At 37.8% G+C, this 24,581-nt stretch overlaps 1 protein-coding gene across 1 annotated transcript; it reads right to left on the reverse strand.

Annotated features, from left to right (window-relative positions):
• Positions 1 to 756: 756 nt before the first annotated feature.
• LOC133800568 (uncharacterized) lies at positions 757 to 2,093 on the reverse strand. Its single transcript, XM_062238566.1, has one exon. The coding sequence runs from the start codon at positions 2,006 to 2,008 to the stop codon at positions 1,097 to 1,099; it is 912 nt and encodes a 303-aa protein (XP_062094550.1). The 5' UTR covers positions 2,009 to 2,093; the 3' UTR covers positions 757 to 1,096.
• Between the last annotated feature and the right edge of the window lie 22,488 nt (positions 2,094 to 24,581).

The following is a 24,581-nucleotide window of genomic DNA, read 5'->3' on the forward strand; positions in this document are numbered from 1 at the left end:
TATGTCACATTTGAGCACACGTGTGTCCAATTTTGTAAGTTGCAATAATATGTTACAAAATATGACAAATTACATCTGACTAGCAAATTACATTTTCTCATATTATTTAATCTAACATTATATCATTTAAAATAATATCACATTCATGTGGCCCAACCATGCGGCAACGAACTACTCAACCGTGCTCAACCCAAGTCTACAATAGCGAGGACATTAGAAGGGTGCATTCAGTCAGCTCAAGCTCTTGAACTTAGAGTTGGGACATGGAATTAGAGGAGTTACGGAACTACTATAAAGTATGCAGGAAGTAATTAACTACATGCTCCAAAGAAAGAGTGACGCGCCTATGCCCGCTAGACTGTCAACACGGAAGCCAACTCGACCGGAAAGAGGCGACAATTGCAAATATTGTTAGCCTATATTTTCTAGCATACTCCACACTACCGACCGTGAGGATTTTTTTCCCACCTTAATCAAGATGAATCTGCTCAAAAGAGATGATAGTTCAATCAGATTGATACTCAACTTATATTATTACCATTTCATATATACATCTTGCATCCGGGTTCAGTAGATGACCAGATCATCCCAAACGAAAACACAACAGAAACTTGGACTGAATATATATAGAAGAGTAGCTAATAACAGACAGGTTACCTTAACAAGGATGATGACTTGCATCACTAGAAGATCTCTGACCTTTCATCATAAAGGCCATATCATGTATGTCTTCAATATTTTGGTGGTACATTACAGTTCGCAAAAGAAGATTGAGGCATTTCTTACACATTTCACACAAAATCCAAGTTCCAACAATGGCGATCAACAGCTTAAAACATCAAATACTAGAACAACTAAACGGCTTTTTTCTTTTTTAATTAGGAATAACTAAACAGCTTTTACACAAAAGCAATAGAAAATTACAACATTAGATGAACATCAAAGAAAACTTGTTAGGATTAAGAAGATGAGAAATACATTATTCCTGAAGTTTCAGTAAAAGTTGAACATTAGTAGTTCAACTAATTAAATTTTTCAATACAAATCAAACTGTCTAGGAAACCGAGGGGAAACAAGAAGGGTGTGAAAGCTGAGATTATATTTGCAGAGTCTCCAACTTATCATCATGATTTCCAGGACCATGAGCAATGTAATACTTCGCAGCTTCCCTCATGTCATCAAACTCATCCGACCTCTCGAAAAACCCCGCCAACTTACTCAGCTCACAGTCGCCGAGGTCGTCAATAAACGGCTGAACAGGGACGGCATTCTCCGGCTGCAACGAGTATGAATTCGGGTTATCGTCCACGATCACCGCTCGCCTTAAATCCCTACCCAAATCCGATAAGTCCTTTACTAGCCTGCCGTCTACCTCCTTGCACGAGTCACGATAGAGCCGGTGAGCAATCACTCTCTTCCTGTCGAGCCTGTCCAGCACAAGCGACGCGTACTCTTTCAATCCAGCCGTAAACACCACAACCTCAAACTTAGCCCCAAGAGATTCGAGCAACTCATCCACTCCTGGCCGTTTCAGCACGTAGAAATTCAGAACCTCCCCGTCGATCCTCGGCCGCACCACGAAATCGAACCGCTCGGGAGGCGGGTCGGCCTTGGAGTGAACCAGAGTCTCATCGAGGTCAAGAAAGATTGTTCGCTTCTCAGGGGAGATCAGAGGAGGGAGGCGGTTGTCGAAAGTTAGCAACCGTCGAACTGGGGGTTCGGAATTGGGTCGGGGTGGAGATTCGGCTTTGATGGAGGTGGATTCGGGGGTTTTCTTGAGGATCTTGTATCCCTTGTTGCGGCCGGGGGTTCCTATTTGGGTCAATTTGGAGAAGATCTTGATGAGGCGACGGTGGCAGGTGAAGAAAGACTTATTAATGGAGGCAATGACGGCAGCGGAAGCTGCTGCTGCTTTCTTGACCGGCGACTTGCGGCGGTGGCGACGAGCGCTGCCACGGCAGTCCTTGATCGACTTGGTCGGGGTTTTCCTGATTATCTTGGACACCATTTTCGGGACTCGGAGGGAGAGAAAAGAAGGAGAGGGGTTCTGAATTTTGAAAATGGCGAATGTATGAGTTGTAAAAGAGAGAAAGAAGTTGGGGGTTTTTGGAAAGTTTTTAAATTTGGGCTCGGTGTAACGGTCGAGCGAAGTGGTTCGGAACCGAAGCTAGTGCTGTCTGTAGTGATTAGGACGGGCTTTGTCTCTCTAAGCTGTTAGTTCCGTTACGTTTACAGCGCTATCTTATTCCCAAATTACAATGTAATGTCAAGAGCTGACCGCTTAATTAATCGACTGTTGTTTTTAATTAACAAATTTTTGTTAATGGTTGGCCCGGAAATAAAGATTAGTATAAATTCACCATTTAATTGATATATTTAAGCCTGATAATAGTATTATTAGGGATGAGTGGTGCTATTTTTCTAAATATATAGGTGGTCTTCTTAGATACACACTACATAACTATGTGATCTTATTATTAATTCACTCCTTTTATCCAACACTCATGACCCAATAACCATATTAATTCATTACTCTATATTTGGTATATGTCTAATATAGACGATATATTTTTAAAAGTTATGGTTAATGGGTTCTGAAATACACTAAGAGTAGTCACATATAATTTTATAAAGTGAAGTAGTATAATGCTCCAAAAGAGACTCTCTCAGCTTCATCTTCTAATTATTGTTATTGGTTATTTATATGGTTAAGATGACATTTGCTCAAGCGTTAAAGAGTAATGGTGAAGGTGTGTATTTACTAACTTGTTTCTAAATTCTGTTATACCTAGAAGAAAGAAATATGTGAATTAAATTAATTTCATGAGCCTTTTTGGGGACCTTTTTTCGGCCTATTTTTTTTTGTTTGCTCCAAATTTGATTCTACTACATGTATTCAACTTAATTTTTTTTACACATTTTAATTTATTTATTGATTTATTTGTTTAATTATTAGTTTTTTTTTTTTTTTGCATGATTTAATTAATATTTCTTTTGTTTTGTTTAAAATAATCTTTCTTGATTATTTTTATTGTGGCAACTTTGTAAGTAATCATTATCAATTAAATTTGATTTTATTATATTTCAAATGTTTTGTGAGATATATATATATATATATAATGATTATTTTTTGTAATTAATATAATTGAGTGCTTAAATTCTTGCCTCTCGTAAAATTTAACATGTAAACTATGAATATCTCGATTGATATTGATATAGATATATTCCCACATTTTGTTAAATAAAATATATAAATAAATTAATTCTAAGATTCATATGAATAAATTAAATTATCCTGTCGATAATTCTATTATTTGGTAGTTTGCTTAGAATGGTAAAAGAAATTTATTGAGCATTATAAATCATACAATTCTTTTTATCCTGTCCATAAAGATTGATGTATTTGATTGTAATGTATTGATAAATTGTCCTTACTTGTAAAATGTTCTATTTTAACTTATAGAACTTTAGCATATAATGATCATTTTGATTATTTATGGATCATTCAAGTTGAAGTTGGAGTACAAACAACATGATTATTGATCAATGTAAATTGATAATTGTTACTCTTGTGTTCCTTCAGCTTTGAGCAATCATAGACTCTTGTCTATATTGATGCTTAATGAGACTAATCATAAGGAGTGGGTTCGATCTTTGATGATGAATTTGTCAATTATGAAGATTGACATAGCATTGAAGGAAGATGCTCCTGCTAAACCGACTAAGGATAGTATAACTGAACAGAAAACTTCCTATAAGGAATGAAACATGTAAGTTGGTGATCTTGTATCACATGGATGATGTTATTCGTGATAGTATTCCTGAAATTGAGAATGCTAAGGAACTCCTCAAGGTCATTTCTGAAAAGTATGTGGAGTTTCCCAAGTCTGACTGGGAGAACTACCTAGGGTAAGATCCAAGATACCGTTTATGATGGGGTTAGTGGCATAAGAAACCATATAAGTCAAGTGGTGTCTTTCCATATGAAGTTGAAGGGGCTTGGCCTTGATGTAGGAGATAATTATCTACTCTGGCATGTCATGGGGTATCTACCTCCTTCATTTGACTCAATTTGGTTTAGTTACAATGCTTAGAAAACTCCTTGGACAGTAAGTGAGATGACTGTCATTCTCTCTAAAGAGAAAGATGATATAAAAGCTAGGAAGGAAAATTCAATTTCCATGGTGATTGCCAAGGATACCCCTAAAGAAAATCCTAAGGAAAATTCCAATAGAAGAAGAAGAACTTCTATAAAAAGCCTTATGGAAAGCCATACTTCAAGAAGTCTAGCTATGATGGAAATACTGCTGGAACTTCTAATGCACCCAAAACTGAGTGTTTCAATGGGAAATGCGACTACTGTCATAAGATGGGACACAAGAAAGACACTTTTTTTAAGTTGAAGAGAGCCTTAGAGATGAAAGGTGTAATGACCCAAATTTGCTAATAGGGCTTAGGGCCTTGATTAGCGTGCCTGGAGGGCAATAGGTGAATTATGGATATAATATGTGAATTTATGTGAATATGTGATAGAGATGCATGTTTAGTTGAATTAAATATGCATGTGGGCCCCGTTTGGATATTAGGGGTATGTTTGTGGTTTTAGCCCTTTGATGGCATAAATGTGATAAATATGATATGTATGTGATATATATCTGTGCAGCACGATCCGAGACAGCCCTAGGGAGCAGTTAGCCAGAAAGTCACAATGGGGTTGAGAATTCGACTCAGGGCGAGTCGAGGGGTATTTTGGGCATTAGATGTATTATGGGGTTGTCGGGTTATGGAAATAAATATTTGGAGATATATTTAAGGTTAGAATGTCTAGGAGGGAGTATTGGGGAAATTTACCATTTTGCCCTCGGGGATGTTTTTGGTACCCCAAGCCTTGAGGTAACCTTGTAGACTTAAGTTGAATAAAACAAAACACAAGAAGCTTTCAGAATTTGTAGAAACCGACTTTTAGACACTTCTCCCTTCCTTTATTCTTTCTCTAAGGCACATCAAGGGGAAAACTAGGTGAAGCTAACTTGAAGCTAAGGAATTCAGCTGGGATCTTTGGGAGATTAAAGCATGGAACATAGAGAATCTACACATAAACATAACTCATTAAGGTAAGCTCCTAATATGTTGAAGTGTGTCAATTTGCAGCTGGTTTAAAGGTTGAATATTAGAGTTTGCATGTTAGCTAAGTTTGGATTTGTTCTTGATTGCTTGGCTGAGTTTTGAGGCTGGTCTTTGTTCGATTTTGATGCTGTGATTGTGTTAGAACCTTTGGGATAACTAATCTGGATTGTTGGCTTGATTTTTGGGGAAATTGGATTGGTTTTAGAGGTGGAAATGCTGAGCCTTTCTGGGTTCGAGGGGTAGGGCCGCGACTCTGTTCTTGCTAAGCCGCAACCCCTTTGAACTTGGGGCGTCAGGAAATTGGAGGCACGCCGCGGCGCCCTTCAGCAAGGGCCGCGGCGCGTGTGGGATATTTTGAGGCAAGGCCTCAGGTTGAGCTGGGGGCCGCGGCATGAGTCCCTAGGGCCGCGACGCTTAAGGTACTTTTGGGTTTCTAGGCTCGAGAACTCAATAGTTTAGGCTTGGGATGGATTTTATTACCCGGATTGATAGAATTTAATGCCCCAAAGATTATAATTATGGTTTGAAACTATTTATTGGATTAGAGTTTGATAGGTGGACATTGTTAATGTGTTGTGACTAGGGCTTCGGGGAGGCTCGGACTAGGGAACTGTGCTCAGGGCATCGGTGCTTGGAAAGCTCGGGACGCAGGTAAGAAAACCACTGTTCTCATAGAGCTTGTATGCAGGGAAGAGCCCAATATGATTGTATTGCAGGGCATAGCCCTTTCATTGAATTTGTTCATGTTCAGTATATGTTTTATTATGCTATATATGCAATTGTGTAAATATTCGGTTAGAGCCGAGAACAGCGTAGGCCGAGGTCGGCAGGGGCCGGGAATGGCAAGGGACTGGGAGCAGCGTTGAGCACGTGGGGTGCGAGTTGCCAGGGCGAGACCCTAAAGGATACCTGGGATATCCTCATGGTGTGGACCGTAAACCCAGGGCCTGGTAAAGCGTTTGCGATGGCATGGCCGTATGTGTTTAGCCTATTAATGGCCTGTTTATATGCTAAGTGTTTGTTATGCATAAGTTTTATGCTTGTGAGGGTTTTCTTGCTGGGCTTCGGCTCACGGGTGCTCTGTGGTGCAGGTAAGGGCAAGGGGAAAGTTGACCAACTATGAGTACGGAGAGCGTAAAGCGGTGCGTACATGTTTGGCCTGCCTGGCTGCCACAGCTAGTGGTTTTGAGAGATGATTGTATTAAAACCTAGATTTTGTCGTCTAGTCGACTTTGTTTGTACTTATATGTTGTAAATATTTCTAAACGGTATTTTGGGATCCCAAATGTAAAACACTTTATGATTTTCAGTAAATGGAATTATTTTCAAAGTTTATAACTCTGTTTATGATTTAATTACACTTTTGACTTAAAACCTCGATTAGCGAGTTAAATGCATGTTTTTGGACTCACTTAGTAATGACTCTAAGGAAGTAGGGCGTTACAAAAGGTAACAAAGTTGTGATGATATTCTTAGAATGAAATGTGATTGATGTGCCTTCAAATTCTTGGCGGTTAGATACTGGTGCTACAATTCTTGTTACTAATTCTTTGCAGGCACGGACAAGAAGAAGGAATCCAACTAGATTGAAGGAGCATGTGTGTAATGCCCCAAATTTCCTAATAAGGTTCAGGACCATGATTAGGAGACCGGGAGGGCCATAATTGATTTATTATGCTATTTAATGATAATATGCATGTTTAGGTGTATTAAATATACATGTGAACCCATTTGTGATTAATTGGGCGATTTTCATATTTTGGCCATTTCGGGCATTTTTGGCATATATGCGAAATTGGCGTGGTGCTTTATTATTGTTTGGTTATGCCAGGGTTACCCAGCACAAGACGATCCTAGGAGGTAAGCTAGTGGGGAAGTCACAACGGGATTTAAGCTTGACTTGGAGTAAGTCAAGGGGTATTTAGAGCATTACCGGGTTGTTGGGTAATGAGAATTAATATTTGGTGATAATTGGGAGTTAATAAGATCAGGGGGAAATTCTGGAAGTTTTGACTATAATATCCCCGGGGGTGTTTTCGGGACCCCGAGCATTAGGTTTTATTGGAAGCTACTTAAGGTTGAAGTAACCTTTTAAGAAAATAAAAAGAACGTTCTGTACGTTCTTTCTCCCTAAAAGTTCCCTTTTCGTCTCCCGATCGCGTTTTCAAAGATAACTTGAGTTCTAGGACTCGGAATCAAGCAAGGATCGAGGCATAGCAATCCTAAGGAGAATTAGAAGCTTATTAGCCGGAGGATTTAATTGGAAACAACTCAATCGGAGGTAATTCAAGTTTAAGTTTTAAGTTTTTAAAAGTTTTTAAGCTTGAATTGGACTTTGTGAATCGTTGAGATTTTAGTTTGTTTGAGCCTTAGGTTTTGGTGTTTTTGGACCATTGGGGAGTTTGGGAACTTTGATTTGATGATTTGGGAATGTTTAGACATGTTTTGGGAGGGTTTAAAAGGTTAAAAATGAAGAAAAATGGCTGCCCCGAAGTTGGGCCGCGACCATGTTCTTGGGCGCCGCGGCCCTTGCTCGATGAAGCAGGTGCCGTGTTTTGTTCTTGCTGGGCGCTGCGGCCCTTGGTGTTGGGCGCCGCGGCGCTTGCCTCAGGGTGTGCTAGGGGCCGCGGCTCAAGGCTCCAGGGCCGCGGCTCAGTCAGGCTTTTGAGCCCGTTTGGGTGTTTTGACCCCGGGAACATGGTTTTAGGTTTCGGGATCATTCCTACTACCCCGATTAGTGAGGATTGATGTCTTGGGGGCTAAGTTTTAGTTCAAGGATTGGTTTTAGAACTTGAACCCATTGGATCACCATTTGTGGTTGTGACTAGGTTATCACTAGAGGCTTGGAATCAGGATCGTGCTTGTGGCTCATTTGTTGATAACCTGTGTTTGGACCCAAGGTAAGAAAACTGCACCCCATATGTGACATGTATGGCTATGTTTGATGCATGTTGGATGTTTAAATTTAAACATTGATAGCATAATGAATGCTTGGAAATCTTGCCCATTTGCATATGATTATTATTGAAGCATGCTGGATGATTAGGTGTGATGCATGTGATGCACGAGAAACATGTGATTAGGGCATGCCATGAATGATGAATATAAGATTGGTCAGAGCTTTAGTCTCTGTGTTTGTGCATGATCATTATTATGCTTGCAATTGTTAAGTAAGCATGTTGAATGCCTCATCTTTGGATGTGTGACATATGATATATGTTTGGTATCAATGCTTACTTGTGCATGGTACTGACTCATTAGTCAGAATTGGCAAAGGTGTTAGTATCAAATGTGAAGCTGTGACTCATTAGTCAGGTTCGGCAGTGATACTGGGCACTGGTCACATAGCGCTGACTCATTAGTCAGGATGGCCTTAGCATGTTCAATGCAAGCCAATAAAGATTAGATCTAATCGACTTTCTGCATTGAATGACTGAAAGAGCATTACTGCTGAACCGACCCCAAGTTCGATGAACATTATAAGCGCTTGAAGGCTAGTGGCTTACCTAGCAGCCACTCTTCCATTTGAATCAGTGACTTTCTTGTCAGTCACTCAATATGGTTTACCAGAACCTGTTGAAGGCTAGTGGCTTACCTAACAGCCATTCTTCCATCTGAACTAGTGATCTGCTTGTCAGTCACTCAGTATGGTTTACCAGCACCTCAAGTGATATTCACTCATCTAATCAGAGCTATGAGCTCTGTATGATCATTTTGATCATAATATGCATGGCTATGGGCACCGGCCCCGTAGTGACTTACTTGTTGGTCACTCAGCATGGTTTACCAGAACCTCAAGTGTCGAGACACCCATCTGATTAGGATTGACTTGATAGTCCTCCAATCAGAAGGGCAGGATTTCTTATCATGGATACCCCAGCATTGTTTGAACTCATTTGCATGCTGAATAAAGCTATGTTTGATAGGCATGCCAGATATGATTTTATATCATGATATCAATATTTATGAGCATATGAGTTTTCTTGCTGGGCTTCGGCTCACGGGTGCTTTGTGGTGCAGGTAAAGGAAAAAGGAAGCTGGACCATCCTTGAGTTGGAGAGCTTAGGTGATGACGTGTACATATACAACTGCTCGACCAATACTTGGGCGAGGTTTGAAAGAGGAACTAGGGATAAGCCCTGTTTTGTCGCTTAGAACGGCCTGTTGTAAATATTTTCTTGTAATAGACTCTGAAGTTATATTTTTGGGATCCCAATGTATACAGTAAACGTTCTAGTGAAACGTTATATCTTAACCAAAATTTTTAATCCCTAAACCGCTAATCATACTTAGTTACACGTTTATGGCCAAATGACTCGATTAGCGAGTTTAACACTGTTTGCAATGTGCACTGTAGTGGTCCCTGGAGTTGGGGCGTTACAATTTTGGTATCAGAGCATGCCAAGGTTTATGTGTTCCTGAAGACGAGCTGGGCATGTACACTCATCACTGAAGATAGCTTCACTCAAGGAATGGTAACTATTTTTGTAGTTATGTGTTTAGCTGCTTAAATAGATTGTGAATGCTTTACCTGCACATTGCATTAGGGAGCATGAGATTTTGATAGAGCTTGGCTCTTGACTATTTGATTATATGCTCCGTGAATATATTTATGAACATGATCTTTTGATTACCTGCTCCATGATTACATAATTGTGATATTTGCATGCTGGAGTGGAGGCATGGTGTGAATGTTGGAAGAGCAGGGACTTTGATTAATGTATGAATGCCATGGGAATATTTATAGCACTGTAAGTTATTTGTGTATGTGGTGTGGTAAGATTGATCCCGTGGGGGAAAACTCATGATATGCTCATCGTGTCTAATGGGTCAAGTTATTGACTGCAGAGCAGGTTTATAGCCAAGGAAGATAATGAGGCCTGGTGGTGGTTATTCAGAGGCTGGGAGTTTCAGCCAGGGGTTGAGTTTTTCCTCTGCCCCTTAGAGTTTTCAACAGATAGTTACAGATTTGCAATCAAGATTGCAGAGGCATGAGGAAGAGATCAGGTGTTTGAGGCAACAGCAGAATCTGTTGGGGAGCACCTCTTCCTATGTTGTGCCAGGAGTGGCACCAGGTTTGGCTCAGCTTAGGGTTGAGAGCAGATGGGAATTTCTCTGTGGAAGGTTCCAGGAGTATTACCCTCTAGTTTTTGAGGGAGGCCTAGATCCATTTAGAGCTGAGCAATGGATGGGCATGATCAGTTCCATTCTTGATAGTATGGGGCTGGTAGGTCACGATAGGGTGATCTGTGCGACATATGTATTGCGGGACAATGCTCAGACGTGGTGGGAAGTGATATCCCAGACACGAGACACAGCTGTGATGGATTGGAAAGAATTTAGGCAGCTGTTTAATGAAAAGTATTACTATGGTGTAGCTAAGACTGCCAAGATGAATGAGTTTCTGAATCTCGTTCAGGGAAAGGTATCAGTATCCGAGTATGTTAATAAATTTAATGGGTTGACCAAGTTTGCTTTAGACATGGTACCCACAGATGTGGCTCGGAAGGAAAAATTTGTTCAAGGATTGAATCCTGGAATAGCTCAGGGCATCAGAGTTGCCCCAGTGCATGAAGTCTCTACCTATGCTCAGGTGGTAGAGAAGGCTCTTGCTGTTGAGAGCATCAGAGATGAGAAAAAGAGTGCCACGGAGCATGGAGCTCAAATAGCGGTATCTCCATTTAGTGGAGCAAGCAAGAAGAAAAGCTGGAAGCCTTACCCAGAGTGCGCTCGGTGCAAGAGGCATCATCTGGGAGAATGCCGAGCAAGGTCATGTTTTTCTTGTGGCATGGTTGGACATATCAAAAAGGATTGCCCAAGGCTAAGAGAGCTTGAGCAAAAGAGGATAGACAGCTCGACTCCAGCTCGAGTGTTTATTCCAAGGCAGTTGGAGTTTGAGACCGAGACTAGCTCCTCGGGAGTGGCAGGTCAGTTTTCTAGTTCTGATTTCTGAGTTGTGCTAATTGGTTTTGGTGCCATGCTCTTCCTTTGTTTGTTGCATATAGAGAGGCATAAAGTTGATATGATGATCACATGGTCATGTTGTGATGGGAACACAGTGTTGTCTTGGCAACTTCAGAGATAAGTTGGGTTATGGAAATGACTCATCAGTGATTTTGATAAAGCTTGTTCCAACTGGCAATGCTAAATGGTAAGGAAAGAATAGCATCTCTTGGGCTTGAGAGCTAGAGTTTTATGGCGGGGAAATGCATAGAACTCTTAGCCAGTGTGATGGACACCACATAGATTGTGCTAGTGGGATCAGGACAGGCTGGACTAGTCTGTGAGTCCCTGGATGGGTTTCCAGGGGTTAGCCAGGATTTCTGTAGTATGAAGAGATAAAATGGTGGTTTTATTAGTGCCAAGGATAGAGTTGAATTGAGGGCATTGTATTGAATGACTTAGTAGATTTGTAAGAACTCGAGGCTTAGGTATTGAATGAGATGGAATTCTCAAAAGTTGATCTTTGTTCTGGTTAGTACCAGTTAGGGATCAGGGGAAAAGAATATGCAAAAGACTGTGTTTATATCAGATAAGAGCACTAGGAAGTGATGGATTATATTTTGAGAATTTGTTTAATGATAAGTGTTTATGGATCAGATGAACAGAGCGTTCAAGAGATTATTTGAATGGGATTTGTGGTCGTCTTGGACGGGCATGGTATTATATGTACTTTGTGGAAAGAGTTCTGAATTTCTTTTTACAGATCAGAATCAATTGGCAAGTTGTTATGACACCTCGGTGATACAGAGAAATGATTGATTATGCCACATGTTGGTTAAAAGGATTTGACTAGAACTAGAGTAGAGTTTCTGATGGGTCAATGGCCAGTTTTGTGCTTGAGATTACTATCTCAGAGAAGATCAAAAGGATAGATGACTAAGTGAATCACAGATAAGAAAGATTGAATGGAAGTCTTAGCTGGGTTAGCTAAGAGTGTTACAGTGTCAGGTATGAATTTATTGTGATATAAGGATCAAACTTGGGGTTTGATGGACACTGGGATTAATGGGAGATTCTGGATGAATCTCATGTTACTTTCTTTTTCTCTTCATTCAGGCATCATGTCAGTGTACCAAAGTGTGAAAGTGTTATGGTGATGGTCTGATATGGAGAGGGGCACGATGGAATGTGTGATAAAGTTCTTAACCTGTTAGCAAGTCAAGACAAGGTATCAGGAATCTGTAAGGTCACTGCAACCTTTGAGTATTTTGTAATGGAAATAAGAAAGCATCGCGATGGGTTTCGCGGTGGGGTTACCCAGGAAAGTGGGTCAGCATGATTGACTTGGGCTATTGTGGACTAGTATTCAGATCTCTATGTGAAAGAGATAGTGTGCCTTCTTGAGAATTAAAGGTGTATCTTATCAGATGAAGACTTTATTGTTACTTCCAGGTTATGGAAGGGTGAGGGAAGGCGATGAATATATGGATGGAATTCAGTACAGTTCATTGTTCTCAGGCTGATCATAGTCAGAGGGAGAATTGTCCAGAGTTGAGAAGGTACCTTATGAGATAGGGTATGGTAGAACATGTTCGTCACCCATTCATTGGAGTGAGAAGGGTGAGATGTTATGTCTGGATCATGAGATGGTTTAGGGGACCATCGAGATTATTAGAGGTTGGAGCTTGGATGCTCACTTCCCAGAATAAATGGAAAAGTGTTACCGAATTGAAAAGCAGGAACATGAAGTTCCAGGTAGGAAGTTGTGTCTTCCTAAAGAATCACCATGGAAAGGGGTGATGAGTAAAGGCAAGTTGAGCCTAGATTAATATGACAGTTTGAGTCATGAATAGAACTGGTCAGATTACCTTTTGTTGGACCATAGTTTTGGCTCTGACGGTTGTACATTGCGTTATGCATTTCCATGTAGTGGACATGGGTTGAAAGAACTCATAAGTTGAGTTATGAGAATCTGGGAACTAAAATTAAGTTATCCTATAAGGAATAGCCAGTTCAGATTGTGGCAGCAAAAAAAGAGAATAAGGTTATGAGGAACAAAGTATACCTTGATTTAAGGTATGTTGCAGAAACAGTGAGGTCGAGGGAACGACCTAGGAAATTGGAACTAGTTGTGCAGAATATATATTCCGGGCGGTTCAGATAAATTTTGAGGACGAAATTTCTATAAGGAGGGGATAGTTGTAATGCCCCAAATTTCCTAATAAGGTTCAGGACCTTGATTAGGAGGCCGGGAGGGCCATAATTGATTTATTATGCTATTTAATGATAATATGCATGTTTAGGTGTATTAAATATGCATGTGAACCCATTTGTGATTAATTGGGCGATTTTCATATTTTGGCCATTTTGGGCATTTTTGGCATATATGTGAAATGGGCGTGGTGCTTTATTATTATTTGGTTATAACAGCGTTACCCATCACAAGACGATCCTAGGAGGTAAGCTAGTGGGAAAGTCACAACGGGATTTAAGCTTGACTTGGAGTAAGTCAAGGGGTATTTAGAGCATTACCAGGTTATTGGGTAATGGGAATTAATATTTAGTGATAATTGGGAGTTAGTAAGATCAGGGGGAAATTCTGGAAGTTTTGACTATAATATCCCCGGGGTTGTTTTCGGGACCCCGAGCATTAGGTTTTATTGGAAGCTACTTAAGCTTGAAGTAACCTTTTAAGAAAATAAAAAGAACGTTCTGTACGTTCTCTCTCCCTAAAAGTTCCTTTTTCGTCTCCCGATCGCGTTTTCAAAGATAACTTGAGTTCTAGGACTCGGAATCAAGCAATGATCGAGGCATAGCAATCCTAAGGAGAATTAGAAGCTTATTAGCCGGAGGATTTAATTGGAAACAACTCAATCGGAGGTAATTCAAGTTTAAGTTTTAAGTTTTTAAAAGTTTTTAAGCTTGAATTGGACTTTGTGAATCGTTGAGTTTTTAGTTTGTTTGAGCCTCAGGTTTTGGTGGTTTTGGACCATTGGGGAGTTTGGGAACTTTGATTTGATGATTTGGGAATGTTTAGACATGTTTTGGGAGGTTTTAAAAGGTTAAAAACGAAGAAAAATGGCTGCCCCGAAGTTGGGCCGCGACTCTGTTCTTGGGCGTCGCGGCCCTTTCTTGATGAAGCAGGTGCCCTGTTTTGTTCTTGCTGGGCGCTGCGGCAATTGCCTCAGGGTGTGCTGGGGGCCGCGGCTCAAGGCTCCAGGGCCACGGCTCAGTCAGGCTTTTGAGCCCATTTGGGTGTTTTGACCCCGGGAACATGGTTTTAGGCCTCGGGATCATTAAAACTACCCGGATTAGTGAGGATTGATGTCTTCGGGGCTAAGTTTTAGTTCAAGGATTGGTTTTAGAACTTGAACTCATTGGATCACCATTTGTGGTTGTGGCTAGGTTATCACTAGAGGCTTGGAATCAGGATCGTGCTTGTGGCTCATTTGTTGGTAACCTGTGCTTGGACCCATGGTAAGAAAACTACACCCCATATGTGACATGCATGGCTATGTTTGATGCATGTTGGATGTTTAAATGTAAACATTGATAGCATATTGAATTCTTGGCAATCTTGCCCATTTGCATATGATTATTATTGAAGCATGTTGGATGATTAGGTGTGATGCATGTGATGCATGAGAAACATGTGATTAGGGCATGCCATGAATGATGAATATAAGATTGGTCAGAGCTTGAGTCTCTGTGTTTGTGCATGATCATTATTATGCTTGCAATTGTTAAGTAAGCATGTTGAATGCCTCATCTTCGAATGTGTGACATATGATATATGTTTGGTAACAATGCTTACTTGGGCATGGTACTGACTCATTAGTTAGAATTGGCAAAGGTGTTAGTATCAACTGTGAAGCTGTGACTCATTAGTCAGGTTCGGCAGTGATACTGGGCACTGGTCACATAGCGCTGACTCATTAGTCAGGATGGCCTTAGCATGTTCAATGCAAGCCAATAAAGATTAGATCTAATCGACTTTCTGCATTGAATGACTCCAAGAGCATTAATGCCGGACTGACCCCAAGTTCGATGAACATTATAAGCGCTTGAAGGCTAGTGGCTTACCTAGCAGCCACTCTTCCATTTGAATTAGTGACTTGCTTGTCAGTCACTCAGTATGGTTTACCAGAACCTGTTGAAGGCTAGTGGCTTACCTAGCAGCCACTCTTCCATCTGAACTAGTGATCTGCTTGTCAGTCACTCAGTATGGTTTACCAGCACCTCAAGTGATATGCACTCATCTGATCAGAGCTATGAGCTCTGTATGATCATTTTGATCATCATATGCATGGCTATGGGCATCGGCCTCGTAGTGACTTACTTGTTGGTCACTCAGCATGGTTTACCAGAACCTCAAGTGTCGAGACACTCATCTGATTAGGATTGACTTGATAGTCCTCCAATCAGAAGGGCAGGATTTCTTATCCTTGATACCCCAGCATTGTTTGAACTCATTTGCATGCTGAATAAAACTATGTTTGCTAGGCATGCCAGATATGATTTGATATCACGATATGAATGTTTATGAGCATATGAGTTTTCTTGCTGGGCTTCGGCTCACGAGTGCTTTGTGGTGCAGGTAAAGGCAAAAGGAAGCTGGACCATCCATGAGTTGGAGAGCTTAGGTGATGACGTGCACATATGCAGCTGCTCGACCAATACTTGGGCGAGGTTTGAAAGAGGAACTAGGGATAAACCTTGTTTTGTCGCTTAGAACGGCCTGTTGTAAATATTTTCTTGTAATAGACTCTGAAGTTATATTTTTGGGATCCCAATGTATACAGTAAACGTTCTAGTGAAACATTATATCTTAACCAAAATTTTTAATTCCTAAACCACTAATCATACTTAGTTACACGTTTATGGCCAAATGACTCGATTAGCGAGTTTAGCACTGTTTGCAATGTGCACTGTAGCAGTCCCTGGAGTTGGGGTGTTACAATGTGTACATGGGAGATGGTACTAAAGTCAAAGTGGATTTTTTTGGGACTACCAGAATTCAGCTGTCAACTGGACATATTTTGGAGATAGATGATGTTGCTTACATACCCTCGATTAGGAGAAACTTGATTTCTGTATCTATTTTGGATAGACTAGGTTATAATCTTTATTTTGGAACTAGAAAAGTTTGTTTGTACCATAACCCCCTTTTAATAGGAAATGGATATTTACAAGGAACTTTATACAAGCTCAATTTGAATGAAGTTTCATCTCCCTCTTCCTCTTCTCTTATTGTTGGTGTTGGTTCTAAACATGTGAGATGCAATGAAAATTCTTCTATGTTATGACATAGACGTTTAGGTCACATTTCTAAGCAGAGAATAGAAAGATTGGTAAAGGATAGTGTTTTTCAAGATCTCAATTTTTTTTATTTTGATACTTGTGTCGATTGTATAAAAGGAAAGACAACTGCCAAGACTAGAAAGAGCAAAATTGATAGATGTGTAGATTTACTTTAAATAATTCATTCAGATATTTTTGTTCCTTTTACTCCTACTATGGGTGGTTACAAGTATTTCATCACTTTTATTGATGATTTTTCACGATATGATCATGTTGATTTGATTCGTGAAAAGTCTGATTCCTTAGAAGCTTTTAAAGTTTTCACGAATAGGGTGGGACTACAAAAAGGTAAGAAGATCAAGTCAGTCCATTTTAATAGAGGTGGTGAGTATTATGGGAGATATGATGAGACTGGTAGAAACCCTGGGCCTTTTGCTAAGTATTTGCATGATTGTGGTATTGTTGGAACATACACAATGCATGAGACCCTTGAGCAAAATGGTATTGGTGAAAGAAGAAATCGCACGCTTCTTGACATGGTGCGATGTATGCTTATCCATTCTTCTTTGCCAAAAATTTTGTGGGATGAGGCTTTAAGGATTGTTGCTTATATTTTGAACCAAGTACCAAGCAAGTCAGTTTCAAAGACTCCGTATGAGTTATGGTCTAATAAGAAACCCAGTTTCCACCTTTTTCATGTGTGGGGATGCAGGGCAGAAGTAAGGCCTTGTAATCCGCAGTCTAAGAAACTTGATCCAAAAATCATTAGTGGTTTTTTTGTTGGTTTTTGTCTTGGATCAAGAGGTTATAGATTGTATTGCCCTACTCACACTACTAGAGTGATTGAATCAGATAAAGCTTACTACTTTGAATGAGTTTGGTGAAATTCAAAGGCCAAGAGAGATAGTGTTTAGGGAAGAGCGTGTCTTAATCCCTATTCCTATTCATGTTGGTTCCGTTGCACCTACAACTGACAAACCTCAAGTAGATGCTCATAATGAACCACATGGTGATGAAGTAGAAGATGTTCCACCTATTGGTCCTGAAGAAGTTATTTTAACAAGATCTTAGTGAATGCGTAGAACTGCAATATCGAATGATTATATGGTTTATCTTCAGGAATGTGTGTATGACATTGGAGACGTGTTAGATCCCGTCACTTATCAAGAAGTAATTACTAGTCCTCAAAATGATCCATGGATGGAGGCTATGAATGATGAAATGAATTCCATGTCCAGGAATGAAGTATGGGACTTAGTGGAATTGCCTAAAGGATGTAAACCCATTGGTTGCAAATGGGTGTTTAAGACAAAGTGTGATTTAGATGGTAAAGCGGAAAGGTATAAAACTAGACTTGTGGCAAAAGGTTACAACCAAAGAGAAGGTGTTGATTATAAAGAAACTTTTTCACCAATTTCCACTAAAGATTCTTTTAGGATGATCATGGCAATTGTTGCTCATTTTAATTTAGAGCTTCATCAGATGGATGTGAAAACTGCTTTCTTGAATGGAGAATTGAATGAGGATGTGTATATGAATCAACCAGATTGCTTTAAGGTGACTGGGAAAGAAAATATGGTGTGTAAGCTTCAAGAGTCCATTTATGGGTTGAAATAAGCTTCAAGACTGTGGTATTTGAAGTTTCACAGAGTTGTCACCGCTAGTGGTTTCAAGGAGAATGTTGCTTATCAATGCATATATACGAATGAGTGAGAGCGGTTACATTTTCCTAGTATAATATGTGATGACATTTTGCTGCATCTAATGACACCAATCTTTTGTTTGCAACAAAGAATTCATTATTTAGTAATTTTGATATGAAGGATCTTGGAGAAGCCTTGTATGTTTTAGGTATACAGAGTCTTCGTGAGAGGGCTAATGGGTTCTTAGACTATCCCAAAGAATATATATTAACCGAGTACTGAAAAGGATAAATATGCAATCATGTTCTCCTATGAAAGCTCCTATTGTGAAGGGTGATAAGTTTTCTAGAGATCAGTGTCCCTAGAACAATGAAGAAAGATCTCATATGAATGTCGTCTCATATGCATCTATTGTAGGTAGCCTGATGTATGCTCAAGTTTGTACACACCCTGATATAGCCTTTATAGTTGGCGTGTTGGGTAGATACTTAAGTGATCTTGGACTGAGCCATTGGAAAGCGGCTCAGAAAGTCATGAGGTATCTTCAGGGTACCAAGGATCATATGTTAACATATCGACGATCTAACCTTCTTAATGTGGTTGGATTTTGTGATGTCGATCATGCAGGTTGTGTGGATGATTGATATCGCCCAATAACTCTTAAGCGGTCGCAGTAGTAATCGAGCTATGTCGTATCCACAGAGAGGTAAAATACAAGAAAAAATAAAGATTAGTAAATTAGAAATAATAAACTTTGAAATAATGTAACTTCGAAAAAGAATATATATATATATTTTTAAAACATTAAATAAACAAAATCAAGAAATTAGAATCAGAAAGAAAATATGGAAGGCATAAGTTTCATTCATGCAAACATATATATATTTTAATAAAATTGATTCATTCTACTCAACTATAATTCTACACCATTAATTATAGTTGGGAAATATATATAATAAAGCTCACCTTAAAATATGTTCTTTAATTAAATTATACTAACTTCTAATTTTAAAAACCTATCATATTATATACCTTAGAGCGACAAAATACCAATGACAGAATGCAGTAAAAAGCATATAATATAACAAATATCCTAAATTAAATTAAGAGCCTAAATTATATCGGGCCTAGTTTACCATAAAAAATGTTACTTTTTCATAATTTCTTCAATTATAATTCTTTCTTTCTTCTTTATTTTTCTTTGTTTCAAAATACATTTTATTTCCTGAAAATTGAACACAAATTAAATTAAAATTAATATTTTCCAATATAAAATATATTACAATAAATCCATGAAAATACTAATTAAAATTTAATTAATTTTACACTTTAAGACTAATAAAATGATATTTTTGAGCACTAATCAATGATAAAATGCCCACTTCTGGTTACATTTTCACGATGGTTGAAGGAGCTATTTCATGGAAAAGTGTCAAGCAGACACTTATAGCTACTTCGCCAATGCATGCAGAAGTCATGACATGTTATGAGGGTACTTGTCATGCAGCTTGGATGCGAAAATTTATTTAAGCTTTGGGAGTTGTAGACTCCATTTCCATGCCATTGAAGATGTATTGTGACAATGCTGCAGCTGTGTCTTTTTCTATTAACACTAGGAGCACTACTCGCTCGAACCATATGGATATCAAGCATTATTTTGTTAAATAACAAGTTGCAGAATCCCTCATCACCATAGAACATATGCCTTCAGCAAAAATGTTAGCGGATCAACTAACTAAGGGTTTGCCTATTTGTGTGTTTCAAGAACACATATCTCATATGGGATTGTTGAGATCTTATACCCTTTTGTGTTAGTGAGAGCTAATTTTATGTTTGATTGTTTGTGATAAACATGTTGGTATTTTTGTAAGGATTTCTTGTAATTTTACTTTATACATTACATGCACAATGTATGTATTTTGGTCACTATATTTACCATAATGCCTTGGTTGCATTTTTTGCTTGGTTAAGTGATAAATAAATGAGATATGTTTTGTCTTTGAATCTCTATTGTTATTAAATACATTATTTTTGTTATGGTTGTTATCTTTTGTGAATCTTGTAAGACTTGATCTTTAAAATATTTATATTCTGTCGATATGATATTTTACATTATTGTTTCAACTTTGTGTTGACTTATAGAGATTCATTATACAATGTGATGTTTGCCTTGTTTGGTTTATACTGTCCAAGTGGGAGAATTGCTGGAAATAAATTATGTGGACTAGTATAAATACATCACTCCATTGTTAAACCATATATGTTTAAGCCTGATAATTGTATTATTGAGGGCCATAATGAGATGGTGCTATTTTCCTAAATATATAGGTGGTCTCCTTGGACACACACTACAAAAATATGTGACTAGCCCATTGGGTTTCCATACACTCTTTTGATCCAACACTCAAGGCCCAATAACTATATTAATTAATTACTCTATTTTTGGTATATTTTTTATATACACGATATATTTTTAAAGGTTATGATTAATGGGTTCTGAAATACACTGAGAATATTCAGATAGAGTTTTATAGAGTGAAGTAGTGTGAAGCTCCAAAAGAGACTTTTTCAACTTCATCTTCTAATTATTATCTTTGTTATTTACAGGGTTAAGATGGCATTTGGTCAAGCTCTAAGCAGTAATGGTGGAGGTTTGTATTTACTAACTAATCTCTAAATTTTGGTATACCTAGAGAACTAAATGCACGTTGTTTTGATGAGGTTGTTTTATGTTGATTTTTCTGAATAGTTTTTGTTTGCTCATCTATTTTTATCACCGACTTGACCATTTTTTTTTCTCTTCCAATTAGTAGAACTATTTGAAAATAATAATAATAAACATTAACTAGATATAAAAAGAGCATTAACAATTGTACCCAATCAAAAATAAGTACGTACTTATAATCATTTAACTATCATTTCAACATACTTATTATTGTTTTCCATGCTTGTAGTGGATTGTATTATTTCTATTTTCCAAAAAACATTTATTATTATTGTTATTGTTATTTGTGGAAAAGAGACATGAATATATGAGTGTTGATATTTGTCACCTTAAGATGTCCAACATCACATTAGGTGGCACCTTATGGTTGGTTAGCGATCTCCCGTAATATTTATTAAATTAAAATGTGTGGGATCCAATATTGGACTACATCAATAGCGGTATGTCACCAGCTTGTGGTGTTGGACACCACAGGTAGCCCTTAGCAATATTGAAAAGGAATGAATAGCTGGACTAAAATTCCATCAGGAATTAAATATCTCCTTCAACATTACATCGCTGAACTGAGACTCGACATTGTAAATAATAAAATACAATAGTAAATAATAAAAATGTACCGAATAAGTAAAACTAGTTAAAAAAAAGTCCAAAATTTGCTCATAAGAGGACTATCATCTAAAAAATGTTGACAAACCTTGTCCTCGATATTGACCATCAATACAAGTAATCTTAAATTTCTAAATTGATTTTACACTATCTCCAACATTACAATGCTGAACCAAGACTTGACATTGTAAATGTAAGGGTATTTTGTCCTCAGATTTATTACTTTCATTTTATATGTATTATTATTAATTTGCATAATAAATATATGTTTAAAGGTGATAATCACGTGATTAATTGTGGGAAAAGAAACACTTGTTTGTTCGCAGGGGGAGCACCGAAACGTGCATTTCACTAACTAATCGAAGGAGAAAGAAATCCAGCAAGAAGCGAAAATAGAAGCAGAGGCTTCCTTCTCTACACAGAGGCAACCAATTCAAAATTGGTTCAGCGTAATCGGTTACAATTGGCGGGGAATGGATTTTGGGGCAAGCACGTGTACCAATGATAATAAATGTTAGGGTTTATGCCCTAAAAGTATGTGAAAAGACATTTTAATGATTTAAATAAGAGTACAATTTTATTTTATTTGAATGTTATAATTATTGTTTGAATAATTTTTATAAATATTAGAAAATTTCATATTCATTTATGAAAATATTATATTGTATTAATACGAGAGAATTAATATCATATATAATGAATAAAATAGTCAACAACATATCAAAGTACGAAATCTTTAATCAATAGTTGGTAGTACGGTTTACTAAGCATATGATGTGCGATTAATCTAGATTCAGATTAATTATGTGAATAGACATCTTGGTAAATATGCTATATATAATAGTGATCATATATGACATGACCAATGTGAATTAATTATCTCTATAAACTTATTGTTTGCCATACAGATTTAATTCATATCATAATAGATGATCAGTCTAAATCCTGAATAATCATGAACTCCTATTTGTGCTTATCGGATCTCTTGATTCATTCGTTAAGGTCTCTTGACATAATGAGGCTAGTAAATTTTGTTTTGGAGATTCAATATCATGAATGGCTGGGAACATGATTTTACAATAATGGAATCCGTGCTTTCCTAACGGATCAATGTAAAGACCCAACTAACTAAAAGGACTCGGACCTTTAAAAACTACTAAGGCATACCACTATCTATTGGATATATACATAAAATAATAGACTTCATTATAAAAATCCAAAATACGGGATCCCACTGTTAATACATAAAACCTTTAATTAAATGTTCAGATACTAAATGCAGAAATCATAAATACATAAATAAAAGACTCAAATATCAACATTATCCTCGATCGATTCCATCGGTCCATTCCTTTAGTCCTCTCCCATTACACATGCCAAAGCTACCTAGGATCTGTCCCGCCTTCCATGTTCATTTACCTGCATCATCTAAATAAAAAAGAATGATCCTAATGCCTAGTAAGGAAAAACTACCAAAGCATATCATAAAACATAAGTCATAAAAACATAAATCATAAAACATAAGACTACAAATTAATGGCCATTAACTCATTACCATAGTATGTGATAGAAACCATCTAGGTCCTCTTGCTACTATTTAGAGATAGGTAAAAACACAACTATAGTCTACGATAATGATAAAAATCTTAGGATTTGCTTATTTGCTATTAAAGCAACCATATTTCCAAGCGACTAGAAACATAAAAATAACGTACATACATACACAGCATATAAACATAATCATAACACATAAAATCAAACTTATTTTCCTTACCAAAAACTCGTGTATTGGGGACAAGTGCGGGATTGGAAACTCCTAAAATCAAACAGTAAAACCATAAGTTTCCTAAAGAAAAGAAGATGAAAAGAAGATCTAAACTATCAAGATAAGAACTTACTGAAAACTTTAAGTTCAAAGAAAATCAAACACCTAATCAAAAGCCATTATAACAAGTTAGGATTTGAAGGAAAAGAAAAGATTAAGAGGAAATATAATGAACTAATCCCAAGGATAAAAGTTCCTTAGATAGCTTAGAACATCGATCTACACCTCAATACCAAAATCACACTCTAGCTTACTTCCCAACTGTTTAGAAAAGCTTAGATTTGAAAGCTTTTAACCTCAAAACCCTAGTGTTTCTCTCTAGAATGAAATTAGCAGCTTGGAGGCTCTGAAAAGTGTTTGAATGATGATGCAAATGGCTGAGTGAAGACTCCTATTTATAGAGTTCAAGGAGTGAAACTAACTCCCATCAAAATGAATAAAAATTGAATTTTCTGGTCAACAGATGCTCAGAACTCGGTCAAAATCGTTCAAGAGCAAGTCCATGTTGTTGAGGGTTGTTACTAGTGCGAATTCTACAGATTTTCAAAAATGGCTGAGGGAACCGATATTTCGCCCCCTATAGGCGATATATCACCTGCTCCATATTCTTGAGCCTTTGTGGTTTCGTTTGTGCGATGTTGACGTGTTTTCTGTATCAATCATAGGCGATATATCGGCCCCTATAGTTGCGATATATCGCCTTACACTGATATATTAAACACATTTTTGCAAACTTTCATCACACTTGAAGTTGTTTAAACCACTTTGACTGAGTAATACATGATCCTAACATTTGAGGGAAGGTTCTAGACTTCCTAGATTTATCCGTAATTAATTTATCTAAAATCCTTAAATACTTGTGACAAATGTCACAACCTTAATTATTCTATCTAAACCTTAGGTTATAATAAATAGTATTTCTAGGACCAGCTATATTCATCAAACCTTATGATAAAATTAATATTTCTAAACTATAGGTTAAACTTATAAAATCCATAACTATCTCTATGAGTTTCCAAAAAAATCCTGGCTTGAACCAATAACCACGAAAACTAAAATACTACAACACAATCTACTACTATCTAGCTAAGTAAAATTCCTAGACGCTACAATTCTCCCCTACTTACAAGAATTTTATCCCCAAAATTTACTTACCAAACAATTCTGGATAACGTGCTCGGATGTCATCCTCCAATTCCCACATTGCCTCCCATTCTGTGCTATTACTCCATAAGACCTTGACTATCGGAATACTCTTAGACCGTAATTCCTTCACCCGCTTCTCTAGGATGCTAGCCAGCCGTTCCTCATAACTTAGGTCTTTCTGAAGTACTAACGTATCATACTTGAGAATGTGGGATGGGTCTGACACATATCTACGCAGCATCAAGATGTGAAACACATTATGGCT

Source organism: Humulus lupulus, chromosome 9 (assembly GCF_963169125.1).
Source record: "Humulus lupulus chromosome 9, drHumLupu1.1, whole genome shotgun sequence".
NCBI classification, from domain to species: Eukaryota; Viridiplantae; Streptophyta; class Magnoliopsida; order Rosales; family Cannabaceae; genus Humulus; species Humulus lupulus.

Excerpts from the sequence above, each read along its gene's own strand:
- LOC133800568 (XM_062238566.1), bottom strand. The coding sequence starts at position 2,008 with ATGGTGTCCAAGATAATCAGGAAAACCCCGACCAAGTCGATCAAGGAC.